Source organism: Hyperolius riggenbachi, chromosome 8 (assembly GCF_040937935.1).
Source record: "Hyperolius riggenbachi isolate aHypRig1 chromosome 8, aHypRig1.pri, whole genome shotgun sequence".
Taxonomy (NCBI): domain Eukaryota; kingdom Metazoa; phylum Chordata; class Amphibia; order Anura; family Hyperoliidae; genus Hyperolius; species Hyperolius riggenbachi.
The window spans coordinates 78,585,995-78,610,712 of NC_090653.1; the positions used below are offsets into that span (position 1 = coordinate 78,585,995).

The following is a 24,718-nucleotide window of genomic DNA, read 5'->3' on the forward strand; positions in this document are numbered from 1 at the left end:
CCATAACAGATTCCTGGTCAGCACACTGTTAACCTGTTATATTGTGCACTTGATCCATAGGGAAACATGGATTTCACCTTGCTCATCAGTTGTCGTTTCAGTTATAACTGACAGCAACTGATATATAACTGACAGCAACAGATACATTTCAATTCTGGCAAAATCTTGTCGGAAATAGAAGGAATCATTGTAAGAAGAAAATGGTGAGCTTCTGAGAGGTACTGACGGTGAGGAAAGTATGTAATATTTATTTGCAGGTACATGATGTGTTTATTTTAAATAATTTTACTCGGTTCAGGTTCATGGCAGGCATGTTTTTGTGGTGAGTGGTAAAAATGAAGTGCCCAATAGAAAACCTAGACAGAGATGGAGAGAACATATGAATGCCACACAGATAGTGTCCAGACTGAAAACCAAAACCTGACTTGAGTCGAAATGAGAGTACTTCTCACTATGCCATCCTGCTGCCTATTCCACTGCCCAATGTTGTGAGAAACACTGCAGTAATGACAGGGTGCTGCAACACGTATAGCATTGGCTACTTATTTCTAGTTTATTGTATTCCGAGTGGTGGTTACTCCTTAACCACCTTAGCGGTATGGATGAGCTCAGCTCGTCCATTACCGCCAGAGGGTGCCGCTCAGTAAAAATAAATAAAAAGCAGCACACGCAGCCGGCACTTTGCCAGCCGCGTGTGCTGCCTGATCGCCGCCGCTCTGTGGCGATCCGCCGCGAGCAGCGGCGAAAGAGGGTCCCCCCAGCCGCCCGAGCCCTGCGCAGCCGGAACAAATAGTTCTGGCCAGCGCTAAGGGCTGGATCGGAGGCGGCTGACGTCAGCTGACGTCCATGACGTCACTCCGCTCGTCGCCATGGCGACGAGGAAAGCCAAACAAGGAAGGCTGCTCATTGCAGCCTTCCTTGTTACTTATGCTTGCCGGAGGCGATCAGAAGAATGCCTCCGGAGTGCCCTCTAGTGGGCTTTCATGCATCCAACTTTCAGTTGGCTGCATGAAATAGTTTTTTTTTAATTAAAAAAAAAACCCTCCCGCAGCCGCCCTGGCGATCTTAATAGAACGCCAGGGTGGATAAAGCTTAAGTGACATGACATGATGAGATAGACATGTGCATGTACATGTGCATAGCACACAAATACATATACTGTGTTGCTTTTCTTCCTTCTTTGCCTGAAAGAGTTAATATACAGCTAAGCAGGGCCGGCCTTAGATTTCACAGCGCCCTGAGCGAAAACTGATTTTTGTGCCCCCCCCTCTTTTCATCCTCTTTGCGCGTGTACACACACACAAGTCCATATGCAATTCACCTTTCCTCCTGAGTTACCTCCTAGGACAGTGGTTCCCAACCCCCCCCCCCAAAAAAAAAAAAAATGCCCTCAGACTCAGTATAGGTAGGTAGCCAGGTATATCTGCCCCCAGTATAGGATCTCATGTGTAGGTGACCTCAATATAGGCAGCCAAGCATAGGCACCCCCAGTATAGGAAGTAAGTTGTAGGTCTCCCCCCATAGGTAGCCAGGCATAGGTGCCCTCCCTCAGTATAGGTAGCCAGCTATAGGTGCCCCAGTATAGGAAGTCAGGTGTAGGTGCCCTCAGTATAGGTAGCCAGCTACAGGTGCCCCCTTGAAAGCCGGCACCCTGAGTGACTGCTCCGGTCGCTCAGGTAAAAGGCCGGCTATGCAGCTAAGCAACTGACAGTTTTTCTCCAGTCAGGACCCAAGCAGACTATAGCTTCATTCACTGATAAGGAATAACAGACATAAAACACTTTTCTGGTAGAGAACATGGCTTCTGAGAACAGTGGATAGATAAAAAAGGACAATAGGTCATATATTTCAGCACCCTGAGACATGAGCTGAGACAAAACAATAAATCTAGGTTTTTTTTTTAAGTTTTAAACAGAACATAAAATTGTGGGATATCTGAATGTAATTTTTAGGAGAAGCAGAATAGATACAATTGTTTTTTAAAGTTTCACTTTAAAGTGGGCAGAGACATTGGATAATATTTAGGCTATGCAATGTTCAGTCCATGTGTAATCTTCTAGTGAGCAGCAGTGCAAAGATTTGCTTTCTGGCTGCTTGAAACTCAATGTTAAAATTAGGTCTAGCTAATATAGTACTATAACCCACTCTATATGCATACCGGAAACTCTATTAGATTTTTAAAAACAGCAATTGACAGTATATTAACCTTGGGGGAGCTGTGGAACCCAGTCTAAGCACAGCAGAGCCCACAAATGGCCTAAGAAGTTCGCCTTCACCGCTGTGAGTACTGCCGGCAAATTGTGCTGGTTAGATGAGACTTCTGGTTAGTTGAGTTCCGGATAACCAGGACTCTACTGTAACTGGACTATTTTGGTGCAGAAGCAACTCACATCCAGTGTCAGCCAAATGATCACCTCTTCAAAAGATATGCTAGTGAAAGATGTTCAGCAGCAGGGCACAGAGCCTGCATGGATGGATGGGAACGCATGAACAAACATGAAACCATTTATCCATGGTCCCCTAGCGCGAACACAGTGAATCCAACGCAGGAGACTTGGGCACACAGGGAGTAACTTCAGCGCCGTCTGCTGAAGTTACTTTAAAAACACAATAATTCGGCTTCCAGCAATTGGTGGAAGCCAAATTATTTCATTCCCCACCATCCACCATCTGGAGGGGGAATAGTATTTAAAGGGACTCCGAGGAGTGCCTGAATTTAAAAGAATACACTTACCTGGGGCTTCTTCCAGCTCACCGTAGGCGGCGAGGTCCCGCAGCGTCCTCCTGGGTCTTCTCGTTCAGCCTCCACCAGCCCCGGTTATCCGCGTCAGCGTCTGGCGTGACAGGTCTGCGCATGCGCGGGTTTTCGTCGCCTACGGTGAGCTGGAGGAAGCCCCAGGTAAGTGTATTCTTTTAAATTCGGGCACGGCCGGGACTTGTGCAGCAGCAGGATCAGCCATAAAAGCCCCAGTCTCCCGTGCCGATTCCTCTCGTACGCCCCCTAGCGGTGCTCACACTGATTAATTGCAGATGTGTAATGAGTGCACAAGTGTGCATCTCACATCTTTGAGAATACCACCTATAAACCCTGTAAAGTCTGAATTGACTTAATGACTGATAATGACTTATTAGCTATAAATCAATAATCTCATGGACTTGAGCTTGTTACATGCAATTGTGCTGACATGTTTATGATCTCACTTTGACTTTGTTCCTATCTATTGATTCTGTTGTGTCAAGCACCTTTTGCTTATCTGCACAGTTTGCTGTCCAAGCTATTACCTGCCAGGCTGCCAAGCCTTCTCCAACTACCTTTTTACTGCTGACAGAGGCGTAGCTAGGGTTTTCAGCACCCGGGGACAAAAAAATGTGGTTGTAGTCATGGGTGGAGCCAAATGTTATTAAAATAGTCATATGTGCCCACTTACCCTTTCAGAAAGCCAGATTTGCCCCCCCCCCCCCCCCTCATTTAGATAGCCAGATGTGCCCCCCTTTAAATAACTTTTTTTTCTGCTGCTAAGGCTCCTGCGCTCCTCTGCAGAGGGAGGAAGAGAAGCGGAGGCACTTTGGGCATCTAGTAAGCCATCTGTCACACACGTGGGAGTGCAGCGGCTGTGCTGAGAGCACTCACAGTCCTGCGCCTGGGGACACATGTCTTCGCTTGCCCACCCATAGCTACGCTTCTGATTGCTGACCCTAAAATACCTTTAATCAGGGCCGGAATTACCCCTCAGCAGCCTGTAGGCACAGGTATTCTGGCGCCCTAAGCACCGCCTCTCAACGCAGGCCACACCCCCAACTAAAAATATTCTGAACTCTAATCCCCGTGTCATGTCACTAACTGTCCTTCGTATTTTACACTCTAAAACTGTGTCATGTCACCAACTATGACATCAAACAGTAATTAGAGTGTAAGATCCTAAGGACAGTTAGTGACATGACACAGGGATTAGAGTTCAGAATATTTTTTTAAAGATTAGGGTGTAAACTCCTAAAGTCAGTGATATCAGGCTGGGATTAGACTGTAATGCTGGGAATACACGGTTAGTTTCTGAGCGATTTAGATGGCTCAATAGATCATTTCCGACATGTCCGATCTCCCGCCCGATCGTTTCGCTGCTTGAGTGGGATAGCAGGAAATGGAAAAAGATAAGAAAAATGAGCGGAACAGAGCAGTGAAAGATGAAGAGTAAAGAACAGTGAAGTTGGGGGATGAGGAGGACAAAGCAGTGAAGGATGGAAAGGAGAGAGCAGTGAAGCAGGTGGAGGACAGAGCAGTAAAGCAGATGGAGGACAGATCAGTAAAGCAGATGAAGGACAGATCAGTAAAGCAGATGGAGGACAGAGCAGTGAAGCAGGAGGAGGACAGAGCAATGAAGCAGGAGGAGGACAGAACACCGAAGCAGGTGTAGGACAGATCAATGAAGGATGGAAAGGAGAGAGCGGGGAAGCATGTGGAGGACAGAGCAGTGAAGCAGGAGGAGGACAGAGCAGTGAAGCAGGAGGAGGACAGAGCAATGAAGCAGGAGGAGGACAGAACACCGAAGCAGGTGGAGGACAGATCAATGAAGGATGGAAAGGAGAGAGCGGGGAAGCATGTGGAGGACAGAGCAGTGAAGCAGGAGGAGGACAGAGCAGTGAAGCAGGAGGAGGACAGAGCAGTGAAGCAGGAGGAGGACAGAGCAGTGAAGTTGGGGGATGAGGAAGACGGAGCAGTGAAGTTGGGGGATGAGGAGAACGGAGCAGTGAAGTTGGTGGATGAGGAGGACAGAGCAGTGAAGTTGGGGGATGAGGAGGACGGAGCAGTGAAGTTGAGGGATGAGGAGGACAGAGCAGTAAAGTTGGGGGAGGAGGAGGACAGAGCAGTGAAGTTGGGGGATGAGGAAGACAGAGCAGTAAAGTTGAGGGATGAGGAGGACAGAGCAATGAAGGATGGAAAGGAGAGAGCAGTGAAGCAGGTGGAGGACAGAGCAGTAAAGCAGATGGAGGACAGATCAGTAAAGCAGATGGAGGACAGATCAGTAAAGCAGATGGAGGACAGAGCAGTGAAGCAGGAGGAGGACAGAGCAGTGAAGCAGGAGGAGGACAGAGCAATGAAGCAGGAGGAGGACAGAACAGTGAAGCAGGTGGAGGACAGAGCAATGAAGGATGGAAAGGAGAGAGCAGGGAAGCAGGTGGAGGACAGAGCAGTGAAGCAGGAGGAGGACAGAGCAGTGAAGCAGGAGGAGGACAGAGCAGTGAAGCAGGAGGAGGTCAGAGCAGTGAAGCAGGAGGAGGACGGAGCAGTAAAGTTGGGGGATGAGGAGGACGGAGCAGTGAAGTTGGGGGATGAGGAGGACGGAGCAGTGAAGTTGGGGGATGAGGAGGACAGAGTAGTGAAGTTGGGGGATGAGGAGGACGGAGCAGTGAAGTTGGGGGATGAGGAGGACAGAGTAGTGAAGTTGGGGGATGAGGAGGACGAAGCAGTGAAGTTTGGGGATGAGGAGGACAGAGCAGTAAAGTTGGGGGATGAGGAGGACGGAGCAGTGAAGTTGGGGGATGAGGAAGACGGAGCAGTAAAGTTGAGGGATGAGGAGGACAGAGCAATGAAGGATGGAAAGGAGAGAGCAGTAAAGCAGATGGAGGACAGATCAGTAAAGCAGATGGAGGACAGAGCAGTGAAGCAGGAGGAGGACAGAGCAGTGAAGCAGGAGGAGGACAGAGCAATGCTACCCCTCAGCAGCCTGTAGGCACAGGTATTCTGGCGCCCTAAGCACCGCCTCTCAACACAGGCCACACCCCCAACTAAAAATATTCTGAACTCTAATCCCCATGTCATGTCACTAACTGTCCTTCGTATTTTACACTCTAAAACTGTGTCATGTCACCAACTATGACATCAAACAGTAATTAGAGTGTAAGATCCTAAGGACAGTTAGTGACATGACACAGGGATTAGAGTTCAGAATATTTTTTTAAAGATTAGGGTGTAAACTCCTAAAGTCAGTGATATCAGGCTAGGATTAGACTGTAATGCTGGGAATACACGGTTAGTGTCTGAGCGATTTAGATGGCTCAATAGATCATTTCCGACATGTAAGGGTTTTTTCGCCTTCCTCTGGATCAACAGGGATATGTGAGGGAGCAGGCTGGTGTTGTACTTTATACTGGTTGAACTCGATGGACGTATGTCTTTTTTCAACCAAAATAACTATGTAACTATGTAACTATGTAACTATGTCCGATCTCCCGCCCGATCGTTTCGCTGCTTGAGTGGGATAGCAGGAAATGGAAAAAGATAAGAAAAATGAGCGGAACAGAGCAGTGAAAGATGAAGAGTAAAGAACAGTGAAGTTGGGGGATGAGGAGGACAGAGCAGTGAAGGATGGAAAGGAGAGAGCAGTGAAGCAGGTGGAGGACAGAGCAGTAAAGCAGATGGAGGACAGATCAGTAAAGCAGATGAAGGACAGATCAGTAAAGCAGATGGAGGACAGAGCAGTGAAGCAGGAGGAGGACAGAGCAATGAAGCAGGAGGAGGACAGAACACCGAAGCAGGTGGAGGACAGATCAATGAAGGATGGAAAGGAGAGAGCGGGGAAGCATGTGGAGGACAGAGCAGTGAAGCAGGAGGAGGACAGAGCAGTGAAGCAGGAGGAGGACAGAGCAGTGAAGCAGGAGGAGGTCAGAGCAGTGAAGCAGGAGGAGGACAGAGCAGTGAAGTTGGGGGATGAGGAAGACGGAGCAGTGAAGTTGGGGGATGAGGAGAACGGAGCAGTGAAGTTGGTGGATGAGGAGGACAGAGCAGTGAAGTTGGGGGATGAGGAGGACGGAGCAGTGAAGTTGGGGGATGAGGAGGACAGAGCAGTAAAGTTGGGGGATGAGGAGGACGGAGCAGTGAAGTTGGGGGATGAGGAAGACGGAGCAGTAAAGTTGAGGGATGAGGAGGACAGAGCAATGAAGGATGGAAAGGAGAGAGCAGTGAAGCAGGTGGAGGACAGAGCAGTAAAGCAGATGGAGGACAGATCAGTAAAGCAGATGGAGGACAGATCAGTAAAGCAGATGGAGGACAGAGCAGTGAAGCAGGAGGAGGACAGAGCAGTGAAGCAGGAGGAGGACAGAGCAATGAAGCAGGAGGAGGACAGAACAGTGAAGCAGGTGGAGGACTGAGCAATGAAGGATGGAAAGGAGAGAGCAGGGAAGCAGGTGGAGGACAGAGCAGTGAAGCAGGAGGAGGACAGAGCAGTGAAGCAGGAGGAGGACAGAGCAGTGAAGCAGGAGGAGGTCAGAGCAGTGAAGCAGGAGGAGGACGGAGCAGTAAAGTTGGGGGATGAGGAGGACGGAGCAGTGAAGTTGGGGGATGAGGAGGACGGAGCAGTGAAGTTGGGGGATGAGGAGGACAGAGTAGTGAAGTTGGGGGATGAGGAGGACGAAGCAGTGAAGTTTGGGGATGAGGAGGACGAAGCAGTGAAGTTTGGGGATGAGGAGGATGGAGCAGTGAAGGATGGAAAGGAGAGAGCAGTGAAGCAGGTGGAGGACAGAGCAGTAAAGCAGATGGAGGACAGATCAGTAAAGCAGATGGAGGACAGATCAGTAAAGCAGAAGGAGGACAGAGCAGTAAAGCAGGAGGAGGACAGAGCAATGAAGCAGGAGGAGGACAGAACAGTGAAGCAGGTGGAGGACAGAGCAATGAAGGATGGAAAGGAGAGAGCAGGGAAGCAGGTGGAGGACAGAGCAGTGAAGCAGGAGGAGGACAGAGCAGTGAAGCAGGAGGAGGACAGAGCAGTGAAGCAGGAGGAGGACAGAGCAGTGAAGCAGGAGGAGGACAGAGCAGTGAAGTTGGGGGATGAGGAGGACGGAGCAGTGAAGTTGGGGGATGAGGAGGACGGAGCAGTGAAGTTGGTGGATGAGGAGGACAGAGCAGTGAAGTTGGGGATGAGGAGGACGGAGCAGTGAAGTTGGGGGATGAGGAGGACAGAGCAGTGAAGTTGGGGGATGAGGAGGACGGAGCAGTGAAGTTGGGGGATGAGAAGAAGAGAGCAGTGAAGTTGGGGGATGAGAAGAAGAGAGCAGTGAAGTTGGGGGATTAGGACAGAGCAGTAAAGCTGAGAGATGAGGAGGGCAGTACAGTTAGGGAAGAGGAGACAGCAGTAAAGCTAGTGGATGAGCAGGACAGAGCAGTGAAGCATGAGGAGGACAGAGCAGTGAAGCATGAGTAAGGCCAGAACAGTGAAGGATGAGGAGGACAGAACAGTGAAGGATGAGGAGGACAGAACAGTGAAGCTGGTGGAAGAGGAGGACAGAGCCATGAAGCTGGTGGATGAGGAAGAAAGAGCAGTGAAGGATGAGGAGTACAGAGCAATAAAGCAGGAGGATGAGGAGGACAGAGCAGTGTAGCAGTGAAGGATCAGGACAACATAGTGAAGCAGAAGGATGAAGACAGAGCAGTGAAAGATGAGGACAGAGCAGTGAAAGATGAGGACAGAGCAGTGAAACAGGAGGATGAGGAGGACAGAGCGGTAAAGGATGAGGATAGAGCAGTGAAACAGGAGGATGAGAAAGACAGATCAGTAAAGCTGGTGGATGAGGAGGAGAGAGCAGTGAAGCAGGAGAATGAGGTGGAGAGAGCAGTGAAGCAGGAGGATGAGGAGGACAGAGCAGTGAAGCAGGAGGATGAGGAGGACAGAGCAGTGAAGGATGAAGATGAGGAGGAGGACAGAGCAGTGAAGCAGGAGGAGGACAGAGCAGTGAAGGAGGAGGACAGAGCAGTTAAGCAGGTGAAGGATAGAGCAATGAAGGATGGAAAGAAGAGAGCAGTGAAGCAGGTGGAGGACGACATAGCAGTGAAGCAGAAGGATGACGGAGCAGTGAAGCAGGAGGACGACAGAACAGTGAAGCAGGTGGAGGACAGATCAGTAAAGCAGATGGAGGACAGATCAGTAAAGAAGGTGGAGGACAGAGCAGTAAAGCAGGTAGAGGACAGAGCAATGAAGCAGGAGGAGGACAGAACAGTGAAGCAGGTGGAGGACAGAGCAATGAAGGATGGAAAGGAGAGAGCAGTGAAGCAGGAGGAGGACAGAGCAGTGAAGCAGGAGGAGGACAGAGCAGTGAAGCAGGAGGAGAACAGAGCAGTGAAGCAGGAGGAGGACAGAGCAGTGAAGGAGGAGGAGGACAGAGCAGTGAAGCAGGTGAAGGATAGAGCAATGAAGGAGGAGGACAGAGCAGTGAAGCAGGTGAAGGATAGAGCAATGAAGGATGGAAAGAAGAGAGCAGTGAAGCAGGTGGAGGACGACATAGCAGTGAAGCAGAAGGACGACGGAGCAGTGAAGCAGGAGGACGACAGAACAGTGAAGCAGGTGGAGGACAGATCAGTAAAGCAGATGGAGGACAGATCAGTAAAGAAGATGGAGGACAGAGCAGTAAAGCAGGTAGAGGACAGAGCAATGAAGCAGGAGGAGGACAGAACAGTGAAGCAGGTGGAGGAAAGAGCAATGAAGGATGGAAAGGAGAGAGCAGGGAAGCAGGTGGAGGACAGAGCAGTGAAGCAGGAGGAGGACAGAGCAGTGAAGCAGGAGGAAGACAGAGCAGTGAAGTAGGAGGAGGTCAGAGCAGTGAAGCAGGAGGAGGACAGAGCAATGAAGGATGGAAAGGAGAGAGCAGTGAAGCAGGTGGAGGGCAGAGCAGTAAAGCAGATAGAGGACAGATCAGTAAAGCAGATGGAGGACAGATCAGTAAAGCAGATGGAGGACAGAGCAGTGAAGCAGGAGAAGGACAGAGCAATGAAGCAGGAGGAGGACAGAACAGTGAAGCAGGTGGAGGACAGAGCAATGAAGGATGGAAAGGAGAGAGCAGGGAAGCAGGTGGAGGACAGAGCAGAGAAGCAGGAGGAGGACAGAGCAGTGAAGCAGGAGGAGGACAGAGCAGTGAAGCAGGAGGAGGTCAGAGCAGTGAAGCAGGAGGAGGACAGAGCAATGAAGGATGGAGAGAGCAGTGAAGCAGGTGGAGGACAGAGCAGTAAAAAAGGTGGAGGACAGAGCAGTGAAGCAGAAGGACGACAGAGCAGTGAAGCAGAAGGACGACAGAGCAGTGAAGCAGAAGGACAACAGAGCAGTGAAGCAGAAAGACAACAAAGCAGTGAAGTAGGAGCAGTGTCTTCAGCACTCCCTAGCCTCCAGGATCTTCCCCCTAGTGGCCATAACTGACGTTGGACTGCATGTGCAATAAAAGAAAGCACTCTTGGAAGAGCCCGCGCAGTTCTGAATCACTCGTCACTGCTGGGGGAACTTCTGGGAAGTTATTCGATGGAGGGATCCAGTTGAATAAGAAGAGGACAGAAAGAGAGGGACCCCAAATACATTGAAGAGCTTCAGGAGGCTAAGGATCCTTTAAAAAATATATTTTTTTTCATTCGATATGCCATGAACTATAGATGAGAATTTTATTGTAATAACTTCATGTTTTTCCTGCAGCTCTTTGACATGTTCCCGACAATTATGAGATATATTCCTGGACCACACCAAAATATTCCGAAACTCTTTAACCCATTCAGAAATGTAGTTAATGACAGTATCAGAACCCACCAAGACACTCTGGATCCAGCTTGCCCTCGAGATTTTATCGACTGTTTCCTCATCAGAATGAAGCAGGTCAGGAAAAAACTGTAAGAACAGAGGCATTGATTTTATTGTAACTGTCACATTATTCCAGCACCTGAAAACAGTAGCATAGCTATAGGGGATGCAGAAGTTGTGACCACACTGGGGCTCCCAGACCAGAGGGGGCCCACTAAGGCCCTGCTTCAAAAGCTGTATTAGCTTATTTTAGGTGCTATGCTGGTATTGATCAACTCTATATGTCCTTTGAACATTAATAATTATTAACAACTGTTCATCCCATTGTGGCTGTCTCTTGGTTCTCCACATCACTTGTTATATATAGAAGGCTTGTGGTAAAAATCACACTAAGGCCCATAGCTCCTTAGCTATGCCCCACTCGTTCCTAAAATGGTTTTAGAATGCAGTACTACTCCATTTTAAGTGTAGTTTTGGTCTACTGTGGTAAGGCCTTATGTAAAACTTAAAGGACTCCCAAAAAAATAATGCAAATTGGCTGGCTGTCCTGATGACCATTTGGCTCTAATACCTTTAGCCATAGACCCTTAACAAGCATGCAGATCAGCTGTTTCTTTCTTTCTTTTTGGAATAACCACATGCTTGCTAGGCAACTGGTATTGTTTCAAATATTATACATATGGCAGCCTTCATATCCCTCTCACTTAAGATTCCATTTAAATTAGCTACAAGAAAAAAACAAAGCACATAGATCCAGGCACATTTCCTCAAGGTAGAACATTTAAATAAGTTATTAGGGAGGTGCTAAAGGGGGTTTGTCCAACAAAATAGCAAAGTCAGCTAACCCTTGCACACTAATATGCAAATGTTCATACAAATGCTTAGCTATTTTTTGGCTACACCCCCACCTCCCTAATAACGTTCTTTAAATGTCTTTACTTGAGATGATAGGCCTGGATCTATGTTTTAGGTTTGATGCAATGAATGTTTGCATGTTTACAGAGCCGGGACAAGGTCCTTCAGCACCCAAGGCTGAGACACCAAAGTGCGCCCCCCCCATTCCTCCCACCCCAGCCATCACACACTGATTGCTATTAGACTAATAGGTGCCCCAGGGCCCCCAACCTCCCCAGCACCTTAATCTCTAGTTATATGGCTTGCAGTCACTGTCATGTATCCCCTTTTCTTATTTCTTTCTGCTTCAAACACTATTGGGAATGACAGCTGAATGAATTGTGCACCGCCTCCTACAATGCGCCCTCCAGCCTCTGCCTCGGCCCGACCCTGCATGTTTGCACTATGCCTGTTACAGGGTCATAGTTAGGACACCTACAAATACTGTGGTACCTCTGCATGGTGTAGGTGACTGCACAGGAGAATGTATTATTTGGTACCAAGACCCCAGCTTTAAACTAGGATAACAGTGGTTCCTGGATGATTGATTTCTGCGAAATTATTTATATGAAGATTTGCATGTGAGCACCGATGTAACAATAGGGGATGTGACCCCTGCCCCCGCTGGGGGGGCCCGCTCAGGGACTTTTTGGGGGGCAGGAGGGGTCGCAACATAAGAGGAGAGCGTGGCCGCAGATCGGTGGGGACATTCCCCCTCCCCCTCCCTCACCTTGGGCTCTCCTCTCATCGCTCCCCTCGTGCAATCTTTAGTGACAGCCGGCGGACGGAGGCAGACCGGTCACATACCTCCTTCTCCCCGGAGGTCTCTGATGTCTAAGAGCTTCATGCTACTTCCTGTTTACACAGGAAGTGACATGAAGCACTTACTGATCGGAACCTCCGGCGCGATGGAGGTATTGACCTACCTGCCGCTGCCCGCCCGCTGTCACTAAAGATTGCAGGAGGGGAGCGCTGAGAGCCCAAGGTGAGGGAGGGGGGGGAATGTCCCCACCGATCTGCGGCCACGCTCTCCTCTTATGTTGCGACCTCTCCTGCCCCCCAAAAGTCCCTGAGCTTGGGAGGGGGGGGGGGCCCGGATTTTTTTTGCAGGGGGGCCCGGGGATTTCTAGTTACGCCCCTGCATGTGAGTGTGCAAAGGGTTAACAGACTGTGCTTTAACTTAGCTAGGATTAACAAATTATGTTTAATAACTATGCCCATGAACATGGTAGGACATTTAACATATTATTGGCTTCGACAGTGCACATTTATTTATGATTGTGTTTTGTGTAAATGGGCTTTGCGATACTGACACCCTAATAGGTACTCTGAATATTGTGGTGGAAGAAACCTCACAAAAAAACAACGGACTGAAGCCCACAGAGAGTTCAGTGAGGAAAACCCATAGTAGTTCAATGAACCCCTCTCCTTCAGGCAGGGAACACACTTGACTTTCAGTTTTCCGCGCGCGTTCTTCTGCATACTTTTTCTGCACACCAAGTGTGTTTCCATGCAGGAAAACGCGTGCGTTTTTTCACAGCAGCTGATGTAATTGATAGAGAAAACTGCCAAAATGTGCAGAGTCATCATCACCATGCAGAATGTCAGTTTTTTTTCTGCACGCGAACAACACAGTAAGTGTGCACTAGCACATTGATTCAGGGGCGTAACTAGAAATCACTGGGCCCCCCTGCGAATATTTGGATGGGGCCCCCCCATAGGTGCCAAATAATCGTAATGGGGCAGCGTTTCACTGTAAATTAATTGTAAAGTGGGCAGCACCAGTCACCAGAAAATAGTAACGTGAGCAGCAGTCACCAGAAAATTGTAACGTGGGCAGCATTCACCAGACAATCGTAATGTGAGCAGCGTTCACCAGAATATCGTAATGTGGGACAGAAAATCGTAATGTGGGCAGAGTTCACCAGAAAATTGTAACATGGACAGCATTCACCAGACAATCGTAACTTGGGCAGTGTTCACCAGAAAATCGTAATGTGGGCCAGAAAATCGTAATGTGGGCAGCGTTCACCAGAAAATCGTAACGTGGACAGCATTCACCAGACAATCGTAACGTGGGCAGTGTTCACCAGAAAATCGTAATGTGGGCCAGAAAATCGCAATGTGGGCAGCAGTCACCACAAAATCGCCATGTGGGCAGCAGTCACCAGAAAATTGCAATGTGGGCATCAGTCACCAGAAAATCCTAATGTGGGCAGCAGTCACCAGAATATCGTAATGTGGGCAGCAGTCACCAGAAAATCCTAATGTGGGCAGCAGTCAGTCACCAGAATGTCGTAATGTGGGCAGCAGACACCAGAAAATCCTAATGTGGGCAGCAGTCACCAGAAAATCCTTATGTGGGCAGCAGTCACCAGAAAATCGCAATGTGGGCAGCAGTCACCAGAAAATCGCAATGTGGGCAGCAGTCACCAGAAAATCCTAATGTGGGCAGCATACACCAGAAAATCGTAATGTGGGCAGCAGACACCAGAAAATCGCAATGTGGGCAGCAGACACCTGAAAATCGCAATGTGGGCAGCAGACACCTGAAAATCGTAATGTGGGCAGCAGACACCTGAAAATCGTAATGTGGGCAGCAGACACCTGAAAATCGTAATGAGGGCAGCAGACACCTGAAAATTGCAATGTGGGCAGCAGTGACCAGAAAATCGCAATGTGGGCAGCAGTGACCAGAAAATCGTAATGTGGGCAGCAGACACCTGAAAATCGCAATGTGGGCAGCAGACACCTGAAAATCGTAATGTGGGCAGCAGACACCAGAAAATCGCAATGTGGGCAGCAGACACCAGAAAATCATAATGTGGGCAGCAGACACCTGAAAATCGTAATGTGGGCAGCAGACACCTGAAAATCGTAATGTGGGCAGCAGACACCTGAAAATCGTAATGTGGGCAGCAGACACCTGAAAATCGTAATGTGGGCAGCAGACACCTGAAAATCGTAATGTGGGCAGCAGTGACCAGAAAATCGCAATGTGGGCAGCAGACACCTGAAAATCGTAATGTGGGCAGCAGATACCAGAAAATCATAATGTGGGCAGCAGGCACCAGAAAATCGCAATGTGGGCAGCAGTGACCAGAAAATCGCAATGTGGGCAGCAGTGACCAGAAAATCGTAATGTGGGCAGCAGACACCAGAAAATCATAATGTGGGCAGCAGACACCTGAAAATCACAATGTGGGCAGCAGTGACCAGAAAATCACAATGTGGGCAGCAGACACTAGAAAAAAAAAATGCACCTGTGAAAAAAAAAAAAGCAATTCACTTACCTGACAGAAGTCTTCTCCTCTCCCGGCATCTGGCTCGCAGCTCCCCGAGTCCTCCTGCAGCACATCTCCCGCGCTGACAGGCAGAGTGCAGGGCTACGGCAAGATGGCTGCCGAAGCCCTGTACTAGAGACACAAATAGTCTCCAGTGTAGGGCTTCTTCGGCGGCCATCTTGCCGTAGCCCTGCTCTGCCTGCCGGAGACTATGCAGGCTGCTGAAGAGGGGCTGCAGGGAATGAACTGGCGCAGCGTCTATTAGACGCTGCGGCCAGTTGAGCACCTTGCTGGGGGGTCCAGAGCAGCGCTCCCCCCACGCACAGTGAGCGGGCCCCAGAGCAGCCCCGGGCGGCAGGGCCCCCCTGCGGCTGAGAGAGTCGCATCCCCGGTAGGTACGCCGGTGGTGACAGCCTTTCCTCCTCCGGGCCCCTGACTTGCTAGGGGCCCCCCTGCAGCTGCAGGGGCTGCAGGGTCTATTCCTACGCCCCTGCATTGATTAACATGAGTTCTCAGTTTTTCTGTGCAGAAAACGCGTACGAAAACTGTCAAGTGTGTTCCCTGCCTCAACATTATAATATCCAGGATCAGTTCTGTACACTTGCAGCAATACTTACTGCCTGGCAGGGTTAAGGCTATTATGATTTTCTAAAAACAGTATGAGCTTAGGAAGTTCACCTGATAAAAAAGATTGCACACGTGGTTCGCGTTCTCAAAAAACTGCCTGTGTAAAGCAATATATGGTAAAACAATCTAAGACTAAGATCGCGCACACAGTCTCAAAGATAAAGAGATACACTATCTCACCAGGGTTGCTCGGGTAGTACATTTTAAAACTCGCCCGGATCCGGATCCGGGTACCCAGATACCCGGATCCGAGTCGGATATCCGGATCCGACCTTGCGGATATCCGAGTGAATTTGGATATGCAACCAAATTACCCGCGGGTACTCGACCTATTCGGGTATCCGGATAGAAAAAACGGAAGTGCCCTTTAAATAGCTTTAACCACTTGAGGACCCACCCTTTACCCCCCCTTAAGGACCAGCGCTGATTTTTGTGATCTGTGCTGGGTGGGCTCTGCAGCCCCCAGAACAGATCAGCTGGCATGCAGAGCGATCAGATCGCCCCCCCTTTTTCCCCCCTATGGGGATGATGTGCAGGGGGGGTCTGATCGCTCCTCTTGGCTGGCATGTTGCGGGGGGGCACCTCAAAGCCCCCCTCCGCGGCGACATTCCCCCCCCCCCCCCTCTCCTACCTGTCCCCCCGGTGATCGGGGCTGCACAGGACGCTATCCGTCCTGTGCAGCCTGTGACAGGATGTTCGCTGTCACATGGCGGCGATCCCCGGCCGCTGATTGGCCGAGGATCGCCAATCTGCCTTACGGCGCTGCTGCGCAGCAGCGCCGTACAATGTAAACAAAGGAGACAAATGTCTCCTGCATTTACATTTAGTCTGCGAGCCGCGATTAGCAGCTCACAGGCTATTCACGGAGACCCGCTCCGTGATCTGACAGGAAACCTTTCCTGATTAATTAGGGAGGCACCTGGCGATGCAGATCTGCGTCGCTGGTCCTCCAGCTACCACTTTGCCGCCGCATGGTATGAGTGTGCGGTCGGCAAGTGGTTAAAAAGGGTTTTTAGGGTAAATGATGCGGAAACAGTAAATTCGGGCGCCTGAGGCTAGTGGACAAATCGGGCGCCGCCATTCACTCCTATAATAAATATCGTTTAATGGGCGCCCGATAGGAAAAAAGGGCGCCGGTGAAAAATAACGTTTTAAAAGCGGCGCCCGGAGACTTAATGTTTTATTACTGCTTCTCATGATTACACATTATTTAATGATTTATACATTTTTAAATATTATTTTTAAACGAAAAACAGTACAATATTTTTTTTCAAACATTATTTTTAAACAAAAAACAGTACATTTTTTTTTTACATTATTTTTAAACGAAAAAACCAACAGGGGGGTCTTAGGTTTAGGCACCAACAGGGGGGTCTTAGGTTTAGGCACCAACAGGGGGGGTCTTAGGTTTAGGCACCAACAGGGGGTCTTAGGTTTAGGCACCAAAAGGGGGGTCTTAGGTTTAGGCACCAACAGGGGGGTCTTAGGTTTAGGCACCAACAGGGGGGTCTTAGGTTTAGGCACCAACAGGGGGGTCTTAGGTTTAGGCACCAACAGGGGGGTCTTAGGTTTAGGCACCAACAGGGGGGTCTTAGGTTTAGGCACCAACAGGGGGGTCTTAGGTTTAGGCACTAACAGGGGGGTCTAGGGGTTAGGGGTAGGTACAGGGAGGGTTACTTAGGCACCAACAGGGGGGGTCTTAGGTTTAGGCATCAACAGGGGGGTCTAGGGGTTAGGGGTAGGTACAGGGAGGGTTACTTAGTAATTTTTTTTTTTTAACGTTATTATACGTTTCAGTATTTAAACGAAAGATTAACGTTTTTACAATTGCCGATTTAATGCACATTATTTAATGATTTATAACTTTAAAAAACATTAATTTTAAACGAAATACAGTACAATACATTTTTAAACGTTATCCATGCTTATCGTTAAAAAACCCGGCGCCCTTTTTTCCCAGCGCCCCTTTTTAACGTACGCAAATGATGCATGTAGCATCATGTTTTTTTTAAAGGGAAACACTAATTTATTATTTGGTGGACATAAAATGAAAAAAAAAAAAAAAGCTGTCAATTAACATCAGGACTAGGCAGTGATGCTCATCTAGATCCCGGATATCCGAGTAACCCGGATATCCGAGCATTTTTTACGCTATCCGGGTCAGACTCCGGATCCCGGATAGCTATAGATATCCGGATAGCTATCTGCGGATAGTTTGACGCATGACCCGGATATCTGCGGATATCCGGATCCGAAATACTGTAACTAAGGTGATGACGTCCTGGAGCCAATCAGAGGGCTCCCAGCAGACGCCCTAGCAACCAATCACAGAGGGGAACCCTGGCCAGCCCCACCTGACCTCATTGAGCCAATCAGAGGCATCCTAGCCTAAGCCCTGGCACCCAATCACAGAAAGGAACACTGGCCAGCCCCCCTTGTATAATAAGGAGGGCTGCCATGATGAGACAGATCGTTATGGCTTGCTGAATGCTTCCTGAGAGACATGCTGCAGTGCTGGTGGCCTAGCAAGGGCTGCCTGTACACAGTTATAAACCTAAAGCTGTTCATTGATTAACCCCTTCACTACTCTATAGTAATCGTTAATTAGCTTGACTGATGTCTCATAGTGTGACAGTTAGAGTGTGTGCTGTACAGCTGCAGTGCTGCTGCTGGGCCAAGGTCTGTACACAGTGATAAGCTCAGTGATTAACCCCTTCACTATCACTCCACTATTGTTAATTCATTAATGTGTTAGTGTGCACCAGTTAGTGTCTTCTCCTCTGCTGTCTGTCACTCTGTACTTGTCACGTGACACTTGGCAAGTGCCACGTACCACGTCCGTCATGCTCCTGGCTGGCACACTTTACACCTGCTGCTGCTGCATTGCCCTGCTCCTGCTGCCTGTGCAGCTCCCAACGCCAGGACAGGGTGCCACAGGCCACTTGTACCACCTATATTTAACCCAAAACAAAATTGCAGCATCAATTTTTGGAGGTGTCTTGACTGAAAACTGTCATGTCCCAGTTGTGCGGTTGGATTGTGGACACAATGTGGGCTGCACGACCGCTGTCTGGAATCTAGGCCTAATGTTAATTGACAATCATTTTTTTGGGGGGGGGAGGGGGGATTTGAAGTCCCCACATCATCAATTAGTGTTTCCCTTTGCAAAATAATGATGATACATGCCTCATTTACCCTCAAAACCAGTTTTTAAAGCTATTTAAAGGGCACTTCCGGTTTTTCTATCCAGATATCCGAATAGGCCAGATATCCGCGGATAATGCGACCGGATATCCGCGTTCACGCGGATATCTAAATGGCCGGATTCGGATATCTGAGTCGGATCCGGATATCTAGGTATCCGGATTGGGGTTAATTCGGATTTTAAAAAGTACTATCCGAGCATCACTAGGACTAGGTTCCAGACAGCGGTCGTGCAGCCCACATTGTGTCCAAAGTCCAATCGCACAACTGGGACATGACAGTTTTCAGCCCAGACACCTCCAAAAATGACACCGCAATTGTGTTTTGGGTTGAATATAGGTGGTGGTATCAGCAGCAGTGGCCTGTGGCACCGTGGCGGTGCGAGCCAGCGCCAGCTTGCTTCAGCCTCTTGAACTCCTCATGCTCAACAACATGTTTTTTGGTCAGATGGGTGATGAAGCTGGATGTGCCATACTTGTAGGGGTCACAACCTCTGCTAATCTGTAGTTTGGGCACATTGCATATGGCAAACTTGCTGTCCAATGAGGGCAGAGTGAAAAACCGCCAAATTGGGGCGGTTGGGGGTTGAGTGGTGCGGCTGGTGGTAGCGGCAGAAGGATGTAGTGGGTCCCGCATTCCACGGCCACTGTCTGCAATGCTGATCCTCCGTGCCAAACCCACCGACGCATCCTCCTCCTCAGAGTCAGAGCTGACATCCCCATCCTGTGGATGGTAGTCACGGTCCTTCATCCCATCATCAACATCATACCCCCCCCCCCCTCAAAACCCAGAACATCCTCCTCAAACTCCTTGCGCCTAACAGCCCTGAGTTAAATCGTGGCGCTTGGAGCGAAAAGCTCGCTGACTGAGGGTAGGCTGCCCGCTGGGGTCGACACTGACACGGCAGACCTTTTGAGGGTGGCCGTAATGTTGCTCCCTGTCCTCTTGCCCTTGCTGCCCCTCCCCCGGCTGTCGGTGCCAGCAGACATAGTACAACTTATACGTGATGATGATGTCACCAGATGATGTGGGGTACTTTTACTTTAATGAAATCGGGGTTGGACTTTAAATCAAATCAGCACGGAGTGACAGACCGCAGAGTAGAGGACAGACAGTGCACACCATCTGTCTAACTGTCACACTGACAATGCTCAGCACAGCAGCACTGCAGTAGTCTGTAGTAAGCTAACACAGTACTACTCTGTCTAACAACTAACTGCAGTACTAACTAACTATATAATACAATACAATAACATAACACAGTAATCTTATTCCCTAACCTATACTGTCCTGCTGGCCTGCACAGCACACACAGACACAGCAGGACCTAACTGAGTGAATGAAATCAAACAATTACACTAGCTAGCTAAAAAAAACAATAGAACAATAGTGTAGTGAAGGTGTTTAGCACTCAAAGCTTTAGGTTTATCACTGTATACAGGCTGCACTTGCTAAGCCAACAGCACTGGAGCAACTCTGTCAGTGACCAGCCAGCCAGCCACACAAGCAATGACGATCTGTCTCATCATGCCAGCCCTCCTTATTACACAACGGGGCTGGCCAGGGTTCCCTTCTGTTGTACAGCGATTAGAGGCGCCCCAGAAGGACACAAATGATCCTCTTCCTTTCCTTTGGGCCAACAACCTTTGCAGCCGTGTCAGGGATAGGACCCTCTTTCCTCCACAAGTATAATGTCACGTAATATCACAGCGCCAGGGATTACGTTGCCATACAGATATTCCAATCCACCTCCTGAGTCCTCTCCGATATCTTGGGTGCTTAGATGTTATCTCCGTGCAACCTAATGTAGAAAACAGAAAGAGGGGTTCTCTCAGTGGATAATATTCAGGCAGAATGTATTCAAAGATGATAGATAAAATATGTACATAGTCACTTACATAATGAGGGTCCCAAACCAATTAGGACCCTTTCCGGCTAGATCACTTCCCACCCTTGTGGTACTCAGCAAACAAAGTAATAGCGATCAGAGATGCATAGCCCGCTCTCGTCCAGACTAATTTCGGCCTCAGGGGAACCCTTCTGTGATTGGGTGCAAGGGCTTAGGCAGGGAGGCCTCTTATTGGCTCAATGAGGTCAGGTGGGGCTGGCCAGAGTTCCCCTCTGTGATTGGTTGCTAGGGCTTCTGCTGGGAGCCCTCTGATTGGCTGGGAGCCCTCTGATTGGCTCAATGACATCATCTCCCTTGTTACAGTACCCGGATCCGGATATCCGTCGGATATCCGTGGGTACCCACGGGTATCCGGATTATGCGTCCAGATACCCGCATAGAACTATCCGGATCCGGACAACTTTAGCTCTGCCAGGTGATCTGTACAAAATGTTCATTACTGAGAGTTCTATGCCCAGAGGAAGATACTGCTTGATTGGAAGGTGGAAAATGCTGTTATTTCCCACAATGCAACAAGGATCACAGACAGCAAACTGTCAGGACCATGGTCATGACATCACACTGTGGGAGGGGTTTCACCACAATATCATCCATACAGACACCGCCTAATGATATATTAGAGAAAAGGTAAACATTTCTCATGGAAAAGGGGATATCAGCTACAGATTGTAATTACTTTCAACCCTTAGTTAAAGTTCCTCTTTAAACACATTTTCCTAGAACACGTTTACTGTATATCTGTTTCTAAGGTTACAATATAAACTTAGTTGACTGAGATGAAAACAGTTATATAACACATTACTTATTCTTAGCTGTATTTTTTGCAAAACCAGCATCAGAGGAAAACATGACACTCTCCTGTATTTCCATCCACAGGAAGAAAATAATCATGGCGAATCAGCCTTCACCTTAGATTACTTGGCTCCAGGAGTCTTTGATATGTTCTTAGGTGGGACAGAGACCAGTGGAGTTACAACGTTATTTGGCTGCCAATATCTAATAAAGTATCCTGAACTTCAAGGTATGTGGTTGATGCAATGAGGACGTAATACAGAGGTATTGTCACGCTGAAGCGCAACATGCAATAACACACAATAGATACGTAAGAGTGGTCCGGACCGGTCCGTAGTCAAACACAAAGTCAGAGATATCGAGGTACAGAGTAGCTAGACTGATTCGTAGTCAAAAATCGAGCAGAGTCATACACATAGGTCAGATGTCAGTCGTATTGTAAGGATTAGGCAATAACGAAGTCAGGGACAGGCCGAGTCGGTAACGAAAAACAGATGGCAGCGGTAAGAAGGACTAGACAGGAGCGAGGTCAAGAGGCAGGCAAAAGTCGGTACACAGATAATGTACAATGAGATGTTACTAATATATAATATTACAATATAAGTATGAAAATAATAAAGACTGACTAACTGGAGTACATATATATTGTGTGTCTACACAATAAATCAATGTAGCTCAAAATCGCTAGCTAGACCTATAATCAGCAAACTGATCAACTGACTCACTTGGCCTGATATACCCAGAAATCATCACCAGATCCCACCCCCAGGATGACAGCCCCTCCATCAGACACGCCTATAAAGGCTTCTCTGCTGCATGCGCGTCTGACTGGAGGATCTGCGCACGCGCGTCTGACTGGAGGATCTGCACACGCCTGCCACCGCTGGAGGGATGCCGGGGATGCCCCCAGAAGACGTCAGAGGGCTGCCGGGGATGCCCTCAGAAGACGCCGGAACGGAAGTTGCTGTACACGTATGAGTCCCGCCGGAGACGCCGGGGAGAACATCGCGGGACCCATCGCTGACAGGTAAGATTGTTACAGGTATGTTTCCTGATGATCACAGATCTGAAACATTTCAGCGCTGCGTAATATGTTGGCGCTTTATAAATACAACAAATAAAAAAACATTTCATAGGTAGGTCTAAGCCACAGGTGTGGAACGCCAGTCCTTGAGGGCCATATCCATGCAAGTGTTTAGGATGGGCTGAGAAATGTGTTCTACTTGGTAACAGAGCCGGATTAAGGCTAAATGGGGCCCTAAGCAAAGTAACTGATTTGGGGCCCCCCACCATGTCGTAATAGAATCAGAATATGCAACTGCACAGCAACATGCCGCACACACCGGGGCAGCCGAGCTACTGGTTGCTATGGGCAACAGCCCACTTTCCTCTGTGGGTGCACAATGCAGGGAATAGCAGCGGCAAAATGCAGAGTGAGAGATGAATGGCTGGGACATTTGCACTCAGGGGCAGGGGCACCCCTGTGAAGAGGGCGCCAGATATCACAGCAGCAGCACTTTCCCCCTGCATCTTCAGCCTAGCAATAGCAGAAAGTTCTGGACACCGCCAAACCAGAAGCCGTTCCCCAGACAGAATTACATAACCACCCCCACCACCGAACAACCGGTTTCCTCCAAAACTAGACAGCCACCATGCAGCCTCCATCCCAGTGAATACGATAGTCCAGCAGAGAAGGCAGCCGCAGCGGGGGAGAATGACAGCACCAGATGACTCACATTCACCTATTGCGATCCAAGCAATAGAGGTCCCGTCATCCGGAGCCCATCTGTTTCCTCTAGAGTGCTGCCGCTCTGTTACTACTACTATTACTACTTCCTACTTCCTGTCTGATCTGAGAATCAGGAAGTTCAGAGCGAGCGGCTGCACTGTAGAAGAGACAGATGGGTTTCAGATGACGGGATCTCTATCGCTTGGATCATGGATAGGTGAGTGAGCGTTTGCCATCTGCTGCTATCATTCTTGCTGCAGCTGTGGTTCTCTGTGGGAAGGGAGGGAGGAGTGGGCAGCGGCAGAGCGCACAGTAGCAGGAGGGGGACCTAGGAGGAGAGCCTGGCTCTGAAGACAATCAGCAGCGCACGGCATCATTTGACAAGATAAGACAAATAACATTTATGGGGTCACCTCAGCATCCGTGACAGTTGACCAACAAATGGCATGCTCACCTTGTTGTAAGGCTGCCTAGCCCTACAGACAGGGCTAGGCAGCTTCCCTTCCAGGCTCCGCCTATTGGAAGCTTTTTAGTTCTTAGATGTATGAATGAAACCCTGCCATTGGACTGTTGGAGGTGGATCGCTACCTACAGCACTGAGGCTGAAACTGCACACCCTTAAAAACGTAGACAGCTGTCTGTGAGTGTGGACAGCAGCAGCAGAGGGTGAGCAGGAGATTTATAGGTGCTAGTTATTGGATATGCTTGATTACTGTATAAGCAGGATTGCACTATGATAGTATCTCATTGTTTTGTTTGAGATTGGATGCATCGCATAACGCTGGGAAAAGAGCTGGGTAATCCAAGAAGCGCAGTTGCTGTCTGTAGGGCTAGGCAGCCTTACAACAAGGTGAGCGTGCCATTTGTTGGTCAACTGCCACGGATGCTGAGGTGACCCCATAATTCAAGCTGCACAATCGGACCCAATAGGGTGTTGGTCCCGACTTTTTTTCATTTCAAACGGATCGCACTATGTGTTTGTTTTCCTCTTTTTCATGTGAACTGTGTCATTAACGAAAAAATCCCCTGGATCACCTGGACTTGGATGGTGGACAGTGAAGGACGTATTAAAGGGAACTGTTTGTACAAATAAATGTTTTGGGAAGGGGTAGCGCACTCCATAAGCCAATAGTTTTCTGATGAGATGTACATGTGGCATCTGTTTTGAGTTGCAGCAAGCCTAGACATAGAGGGTAGGGTGAGAAGAGGGGAGCGCAATTGATAAAACCATATAAATAACATTTATATTGAGCTTTTCTCCTGGCGGACTCAAAGCGCCAGAGCTGCAGCCACTAGGACGCGCCCTATAGGCAGTAGCAGTGTTAGAGAGACTTGCCTAAGGCCTCCTACTGAATAGGTGCTGGCTTACTGAACAGGCAGAGACGAGATTCGAACCCTGGTCTCCTGTGTCAGAGGCAGAGCCCTTAAAGGGACTCCGAGCAGTGCCTGTGGGTATGCCTTTAAGCATACCCACAACTAATTAATTACATCCTCACACCTACCAGCATAATGTTTGTAATTATATCCCCCTGGGTTACTTATATTTCATTGCATTGTGCTGAATCAAGCTGCCGATTTTGGAGAAAAGTCATCCTGTGTAATACAATGTAACTATGGAAAGATGCATATCATTTTGAAGCTCTCTTTCTCCTCTTTCCAATGATAGATAAACTGCCGCCCTATGCCTTTTAGTTTTCGCTATTTTCGCAATCGAAATTGCCGCGGCCGCAAT

At 48.8% G+C, this 24,718-nt stretch overlaps 1 protein-coding gene across 1 annotated transcript in view; it reads left to right on the plus strand.

The window, feature by feature from the left end:
- LOC137528944 (cytochrome P450 2A6-like) overlaps window positions 1-24,718 on the plus strand; it is a 56,008-nt gene that overhangs the window by 13,854 nt on the left and 17,436 nt on the right. Inside the window, exons 5-6 of the mRNA XM_068250742.1 lie at window positions 10,446-10,622; window positions 21,342-21,486. Of these exons, the coding sequence (XP_068106843.1) occupies window positions 10,446-10,622; window positions 21,342-21,486 (322 nt within the window). The remainder of the gene's footprint in view (window positions 1-10,445; window positions 10,623-21,341; window positions 21,487-24,718) is intronic.